Consider the following 8769-nt stretch of genomic DNA (forward strand, 5'->3'; position numbering starts at 1 on the left):
TAAATTCAGTGAAAAAAGTTGCAAAACGCCTGTAGATGAATAGTAAAGATAAGCCAAGAAGAGTATACTTACGTCTGAAGTGCTCTCAGGGCCAGCAATCAAGTGCTCGGAATGAGTCATGTACTGATCTTTACAAACGCGGACACACACAAAATCTCCGTCATAAAACTCAATTTGGCCATCTGAGCAATACTCTTTCGGCAGGCTAAACGATACTTCAACTTTCGCATCAGAATGCTTTGTCCACTGTAGTTCAAGGTTGTGAATGGTGAACTCGTCGCTTTCCTCGACGGCTCCAGTTGCGGCTTCCATGGCGAGTACAGGCTCCCACGCACGAATGTAGTGTTCTACACTCTCATACCTCCTCTTTGATGCTTTGGACCTCGATGTGGTTGCAAAACAGTGCTTTGGGTAATTTTGATGCTCAATACATATGTGAAAATTAGGGCTGACCATGAAAAGTTGAACTTCAGGGTGAAGAACTCCATCCTTCATTTGAGCTGTAAGTTGAACGTTAACAACGTCAAACTTCCTCAAAGCCAATCGCATTTCATAGAAGAAAGCGATGTTGTCTTTCGTTTCAGCTGTTTTGTGATTAAAGCCCCTTTGCTGAGCTCGTTGACGCAACACACAATCTGCATCAGTCTTCCTAATCAATTTTCTGAGCTCCTTGAAGTTTTCCTCTTGAACAGCTCTTAAAATCTGTAACCAATTCGTTACCGGGAGGTCCAAGACGTCTTTTTTTTCGCCCATTCCATTGGCCAAAAGATTGTTGACCTCATCCTTTTCGCTTTTCGTTTGGGAACCATCCCAAGATCCTATTTGGGGGGCTACGTACAATCTCTGTTTCCATGTAAGTTCAATTTCTGTGAGATCCTTGTTGACAACTGTATCAATTGGCTTCAGCTTACTCAATTTAATTCGTCTCTGGTTTGCGGATAGTTGATTGTATTCCTGGTCCAGTATTTCCAGACAAATGGAATGATTCTCAATCAAGGAAAGGACGGCTTTCGTTTTCTGGCTTCTTACTTTAAGCTTTGCAGCCACCTGGACTTTTTTGCATCCTTTGTCAAACTTCCTCGAGTTTTCTTGGGCAAAGGTGGAGCGCCTACACACTTTGCCTACTTGATCCTTTGAAATCTTTTCACTTCCATGACTTTCCTGGATCAAACCCAAAAGGATTCGATGCACTTGAATATCGATAAAGCGTCTTATGGGAGATGTAAAATGAGTATAGTGACTCATTCCCATGGAGAAGTGGACATTCTTTTCGTCTCTCTGATCTACACTGCATGCGTACTGAGCTTTGGGTTGAAGCCTTCGGAATTCACAATTTGCCACGACCAACTGGGGATGATGACTCTCATTGCAAATCAAAAACTGCAACTTTGCTTGGTCATTAGCTTTCTCAGCATCACAGATTTCCTGCCAAACGGACTGCTGCACTTTGAATTCTGCTGCCTCTGAAACTTTGACTTCTCTAGTCATTTTCGTGAGAGTTTCCTCAGAATAAAAGCCACGAATAAAGAGCAAGTACTTCATGTACTGTCCATATTTTTCGGTCCATTCTTTAAGTCTGTGTTCTTTTGGCGGCAGTTGAACTCGTAAAGGCGTTACATCAGGACGTTCTGTGAAGAGACGGTTTGCCACTTGTTGGTTGGCGAGAATCATCATTTCCTCCACCATTTCGTGGGCTTTAAAGTTTTCAGGATCATGATCACAGTTAGACCAATGGTCAAATGATGCACCCCTCAACCGTAAGAATCTCCTCCTCTGCGCGAGAAAACTCAACGATCGAATATTTTCCGCGGTATCAAACGGTATTCGTTGGGTAGTACAGTCTTGACCATCGATAATCTTCTGAGCATCCCCATAGCTGAGTCTACAACAGGACCTGACAATGGTGCGCTTCATTGTCGGCTCCGCAACTAGTTCGCCTTTGTCCGATAGGTCCAAAAACACCGACACGGACAAGCGATCCATACCGGGAAGAAGACTGCAATGGTTTCCGCTAAGCTCAGGAGGAAGCATTGGTACGCTTTCATAGTCATGACCTGGGTAGTATGAAGTGCAGCGAAAAAAGGCATCCTTATCCAATGCAGTTCCTTCCTCGACAAAGAAACTCACGTCGGCGATGTGAACTCCAATCCGATACACAGACCCCTCAATTTGTTCCACCGTAAGAGCATCATCAAGATCTTTGGAAGTCTCTGGGTCAATGGTAAAAGCACCTTCAATTTTCTGGCGGGTCTGATACTCCTCATATGGCACTGACCAATTTGTCGGAAACTTTCTTCGGACTTCAAGTTTGCTCTCCTCGTCGAATGGCTTCCTGATTCCATGTTCTGCAAACAAAATCTCCATGCCTGCTTCCAAAGTATTGATTTGTGGCAATTTCCCTATAATGATACCTAAGGGGGTAGAGCAGTCTGACCTCCACTGTAAGTACTGGACGAGGAAAAGGTATTTTCCACTGCAGAATGTTTTGAAACCCATTACTTGAACTCGCAGTTTTTTATTATCGCCATCGTGCATTTCCTTGTAAATGGGCATACCATCGACATCTTTTGCTCTCAATGTCACTATTTTTGGTACGCTTTTGTTGATTGGAAACATACACTCGGGATTTTCGGGGTCCACTCTGCACACATACTGACGCTCATGGGGACTGATGATGTGATTCAGAACACCTAGAATCCAATAAATGAATGTTAAGTGAGAATGTTAAAAAAAAATCTGCATGTTTTTAAAGTCATAAATCCATCCTTTGTACTAATTATTCCATATCCAAATCAAAGTCACAAAGTACGTAGCGCATGCAATTTACAGAATTCGGTAAGATCTAGCGATTCCTCTTTCAGAATATCATTTCTTTGACATGTTTCGAAAGACGTATGATAACACAGTGGAAAAACCAACTTACCAACGATTTTTCCCTGGAAGCAAGGTTCAAAATGTTTGGAGGAACCTTTCTTTTCGATTACAACTCGATCCATGTCGAACACTCCTCGAATTCTTCCTTTCACTTTGATATCGGGGGTCTTGGTATCTGATACTACTCCATAAGCGGAACGAAAACTCTCGGACCCAAGTCTAAGGTTACAAGGAATGTATATATCTGGCTGTTTGCGCAAAAGGTCCTCCAAGATTTCCGCATCGAGGTAATCATTTTGCCTCGAAGGTACCTGTGCAGTTAGCCTCTGTGTCCGAGAGGATTTGCTAAAGCGAAGATCGACATCAAGAAAAGCAACTTTTCGGCCATTGATATGGGTGACATGGTAACCCGTAGAGCTCAGGTCACCGGAAAATGCTCCCTGTTTTTCCTGAGCTCGAGGCTTCTCTGCTTTGGACGTTCTTCTTCCTGATATCAGCTTAGCGGTCTCCAAGGAGGGATATTCTGCGTCCCTACCCTTGATCTCTGTACATTTCTCTACAAGTGCCTTGATTATTTCGTCCATATACCTTGGAAAGACACTTTCATCTTCATAGCGTTCGCGACAAAATTTATCGAAGAAGTTTGGAGTACCCCAAAGATCACTTGTGTCTTGAGAGAGAGTCCCATTATGGTGTTCAGTCTGGTAAGTTGTCTCATCTTTAATAGATGGGTCATCTCCTTCGGATTCGCTTCCTTCATCTAGCTCGTCTTCATCCTCCGAGGATTCTTTTTCCATGTTTTGTTCTCCTGTGGGAAAATCTGAGATCTCGTGTTCTCTGTCCTTTGACTTCCCAAGGCCTTTAGGGTTTTCACTTTCCTCGTTTTGGCGATTTACACTCTCTATGGGATTACACACTTCTTTCTCAATTTGTGCCATCCCTTTGGGAACAAAAGTAGCAGCCTGAGGATTTAAAGGAATCCCTCGGAGATATGCGTCCACTTGTTGAAGTAGTTCTTCATAGGATATTCCATACAAAGCGTCGCGATCGGCACATCTTCTGATATAGTCTCGCCAGTTGCCTCTGCATTCGCCAACTGTGTATAGGGATACAGGTTCTCCGACTACTGCTACCAGGGACTTTGCTCGAGTTATAGCGGTATTTAAAAGCGTTGCGTCAGATAAGAATTCCCAGTAATGTTGCTGATCGGAACCAGATCCTCCATTAGATCTTTGACAAGTTAGAAACGTGCGCACAGTGCTGATGAATACCGCTCTAAATTCTTTCCCTGCAGCAGTGAGAAAAAGACGAACATGTTGGACCTCGTTGTGCAGTATTTATGAAGTTCAACATTGTATTTGGCTTTTAAAAGGGGTTACTTAGGGAGAGGCAATCGGGGCGAAAAATGAAGTTACTAACGGAATGTTTCCAATTTTTAAGCGTACATGTACTAGCAATGAGATGACTCTATCATCAACTGCTTGCCATCTGATGCTAAGTTTTATTCCTTAATTTCTGTATTATACAAAGTACTAATAAGTTCTTAGTAAACATTTAGTTAAAAAACGAGCGATAAAGAGGAAGAATTAGGTTTCGACCACTCCACGGTCATTTTCAAGTGCAAGTTCATGGATAAAAAAATTCCGCATATATACAATTTCTGAAACAATGGAATGAAAGGTAAAGAGCTACGTCATGATTTGCATACGAATGATAAAAATAACAGAATGCGAAAATGAAGTGTAAATAAGAGGTGAAGAGAATGAAAACTATTAGAAGTGTTAACCAAACAGCTTTGCACGGATTGAATCACTCTGTTTGTTTAATTTTGGCTTAATGTCCCGAATAAAAAACATTTAAAAAATAAAGCAATCGGATTGTCTAAAGTTCTTTGCGATTTCACGTGGCTCGTTTCCATGTTGTTCTCTTACATGGTTACCGATTACCGGTCGTTTGTGTTCCTCCACACGTTGATGTAGCTGTCGAAATAAAGCCGATATAATCTGCATCACACAGATCACAAGAAATATACAACGTTTTTCTGATTGACAATTGGAGGTGCATTTCGTGCATTTCGTGATTTGTTGTCTCGTGATGTCTTGAAAGTTCTCAAATTACACAAGCAGTAGCAAGGGCGTAGCTAGGAGCAGGCCTTAAGCAAACATCCCATTATATTTCTGTTTGACAGTGGTTTTTTGTTTTACGAGACATCTGGTTTGTCTCTTCTACTGGGCAAACCTGCCCAGAGGGAAGGAGCACGAACAGGACTCGACGTCCTATGCAAGGTGTTCCACCCTACCCTATCCAGACCAGAAAGACCAGACCACAACACCGGGAACTACATGCCCTACTCTTTACGACAGGTGTGCGGGTTCTTTTACGTCCCACAGGATTATGAACATTGAAGGGTTGTGAGACGGGACCTCCGGCTTATCGTCCTTATCCGAGAAGACTAGAGAGTCTAACCGTTTGCAGATGTAATTACAAAGGCAGCACTTTCTCCTCAGTTACTTAAAGACCCTGAGTGTTGGTCCGGCCGGAGTTGAACTCACGACCTCCCGCGTGACAGTCCGTGCTCAAACAACTGAGCCACCGGTGCGCAGTGACCCCCCTCTCCCCCCCTCCCCCTCCCCCCCCCCCCTCCATCCTTTGGAAAATCCTGGCTATGCCCCTGCGTAGGCGGGTGCAATCTTGTGAACTTTAAAACATCACTCGTGCCCACAAATCCCGAAATGCACTCGAGATCATACGATTTCGCATACAAAAACAATAGGCCATTTCCGAGTTCATACCTGCCTCCTCTTCAAAGCGAGTCTAAGTGCAAAGTTTTTGTTATGAAAATTAGTTTTCATTCATATGTAAAGTAGAACTAATTACCATCACAAAAAATCTTCGCACTTAGACTCGCTTTGAAGAGGAGACATACGTATACTCGGAAATGGCCTATTGAAGCCGTAAGATAAGTGACATACCCTGAATATTGTAAATACTCTCTACAGTGACTCCTCGAAGCTCCGCCTCATTTCTTCTAAGCAACATTCGAATAGTTTTAACCTAAGACATTTTAAATGTCATCAGTTTTCAGGGTTAAAAATTTCAAATGTTTAAAATTTTGCAAACAGTATGGGAAAAAACAAGAATGTTATTTTACGTGCCGAGCTTATAAAAGTTTGTCCCAAGAGCATAATTTTGGGATAGTTTACGTAATGTCCAAGTCATCGATCTAATTGTACTGTTGGCTTCCTAGAATAAATTGCACCAAATTGTATTACTTTGTTGTCATCATTTCCAGTGCATCCAAATTGAAATTATCCCTGTCATATCTAAAAGTGTATTCTTCGTGTTAATCTTTGTTTCTCCTGGGAAGGAATTCCTCGTAGACTTTGAGGGTTAGATGTTGAAATTCAAGATCGCTTTCAAAGGGTCATTTGTTGGTTTCGAGAACGCTTCTAATAGACTTGTTAATTCTTGACTTATGCATGCCTTGCAGCCCAATTTTAGGACCATCTCATGTACTCTCATACAGTTTTCTACTCTCACAATTTTGCATACCGATGACATAATGGCTATTGAACTACAAGGGCAGTATCCACAAAAGCCGTCTATCCTTTCCCAAATTTGACGTTTGCATTGCATTACGACGGTGGTGGGATATCCTGAAACTTTACCTGGGCATAAGAGGCGGATATGACCCCAATCTTGGAAAGATCTTTTTCACCCCATTCAACAGGCCAGTCATCAGAAAGTTCCTTAACTCTCTTAACAATTTCACTTGCTTCGGCTGAATTGACGTAGGAATTATCTCTCGCTTCCTCCAAGCCACAAACGGAAAAAAACATCAATGGCTTCAATCTTGGATGTGCGGCTTCCGTGCTGCAGGGGATAAGCCCTTCTCCATAAAAGTTATCGGAAGGAAACTGAAGGATTTCTGGATGACAACGGTAATTCTTCGTCAAAAACATCACGTTTTCCCGATACACTTCAGGTTTCATTTGATAGTAGTGATCGAACAGCCGCTCTGGAAGCGAGCACTGCAAGCCCCAATCTCGAGCAAAATGTGAATATACTTCTGGCTTCATCTAAAATTATGTACAAAAGGTGCAAAAGACAATCACATAACGTCAGAATATGGACGTTTGACGTAGACGCATTATGACAGCATTTACGACCTGAATACATGATATTTATAATCGTTTGCCTTACAAAGTTCACCTGACCCAAAAATTTTTTTGGTGAGCTTACTTCAAGGAAGTGTAATGAAAAATGATGTTAAAACGCCTCATAGCACTGATTAAGAGGAATAGACAATGTTATACACTCTAGTAATAGAACTGATGGCTTTGACTTCATCACTTAAGTCAGTGGTATTAAATAAAAAATTTTCTAGTGCAATGTTTCTTTCTTGTTTAAATTCCAGTAGAACTCCATCATACGAAGGAACATTTTTTTGCCGCAAATGGCCACGTTGCTCTCTGATCAGCCCTTTAATAAGACTTTCCTCTAACGATCTCCATTTGGAATCCTAAGTCGCTATATTTTATTTTTATTTACTTATTTATTTATTTTATTTATTTTATTATTTTTTGCATTCGACGAAGGAGAACGTATCCTAATAGTGTCAGTCTCGCGTTACGTTCTTTGAGTATCGATCATGATGCCGTCGATTTCAGCGTTTGGACGACAGGGCTGGCTAGCACACATGGCCTCGATCTCATGTTCACCGAAGTTGAGTCCTATTGAACTGGGTTAAAACATGGATCCAGCGCGAAAGTCTACTTATATTTCACAAAACTGATATTGCATTATAACACTTGTATTCCATATTAATTAATTGTTTTCAAAATGATTAGTAACAAGATAACAGTCTATAGTGTGATACCTTCATTACTGAGCAAATACTAGGAGAGGGTACAAAACGATTCTCCCCAAAATCTACAACGTCTTTCAAATGTCTAGCGATGACAAAACAGGAATCGAACGCACTTCACTAATCCTTGATAATTGCTAGTTTATAAAACTAGCCTCGTTAAAACAACCAGCCCACGGAAATGTGCCGGTCGTAAGAACAGGGTGGTCGTTTGAACGGGGTAGCCGTTAATTCCACTATTTAAACCAGTTAAAGCACGTTAAAGCTTTAATTCCGTTATATCTCGTAAAACTCAACTAACGGTTTTTGGTGTACCTGCATGTGATCTCCCGTTAAAACAATTTTCGTGTTTGGCCCAGCTAAAACGAGTGGAGTTAAAGCTTCAGGCTCTAATGCCTGGGCAGCCTCGTCTACCAGGATGTGTGTGAAGAAGCCACGGTTGAGTTGTAGGTCTAGCAAGTGTTTAGACACGGCCAAAGTTGTAATCACCACTCGATGATCGATTACATCTTCGCGTGTTGGTAACTTGTAGGTACCATTTTCGATCAAGGTATAATTCTTGGCAACTTTGGAGTCAGCATCCAATCTGCGACCGAAACAAAAATTGGAATTACCGTGTAGTTTGGTAAGTCAAAACAAAGTCATTTAAAGTCCAAACGAAAACTTGACGATCTAAAAAGCACTGAGGAATGAAAAACTTTATGCACATCCCTCCGTCAATTCTACCAACCTTCTCTCCACGTGGTAAATCCGTAACGGTTTTGCCGCTCGAAGTCCATTGTCGTTTGTCAAGTAATTATTTAACAGTTCAACATGCAAGTCAGCTGCGCTGTTGGTGTGCGTGCAGAGCAAGATGCGCGTAATACTCCTTCTAACCAGTTCACAGATAGCTTGATGCAAGGTAAATGTCTTGCCAGTTCCAAACGGACCAAAAACCACCAGAGGACGAGGGTTACATTCAGTCGATAAAATGCGACTGACAACGTCTCTTTGACCTTCATCCAAAGGCACTCTATCAGAGAATTTAT

At 41.8% G+C, this 8769-nt stretch overlaps 1 protein-coding gene across 1 annotated transcript in view; it reads right to left on the minus strand.

Moving 5' to 3' along the window:
* The window catches only part of LOC137971178 (3'-5' exoribonuclease HELZ2-like), a 53062-nt gene that overhangs the window by 20078 nt on the left and 24215 nt on the right, over positions 1-8769 (minus strand). The window contains exons 13-18 of the mRNA XM_068817940.1: positions 8472-8769; positions 8057-8327; positions 6543-6953; positions 5847-5928; positions 2924-4162; positions 73-2690 (exon numbers count right to left, since the gene is read on the minus strand). The exon at positions 8472-8769 is cut by the window's right edge and continues 4 nt beyond it. Coding sequence (XP_068674041.1) covers positions 73-2690; positions 2924-4162; positions 5847-5928; positions 6543-6953; positions 8057-8327; positions 8472-8769 — 4919 coding nt within the window. The remainder of the gene's footprint in view (positions 1-72; positions 2691-2923; positions 4163-5846; positions 5929-6542; positions 6954-8056; positions 8328-8471) is intronic.

The sequence above is a fragment of the Montipora foliosa genome, chromosome 9 (assembly GCF_036669935.1).
Source record: "Montipora foliosa isolate CH-2021 chromosome 9, ASM3666993v2, whole genome shotgun sequence".
Lineage (NCBI taxonomy): Eukaryota > Metazoa > Cnidaria > Anthozoa > Scleractinia > Acroporidae > Montipora > Montipora foliosa.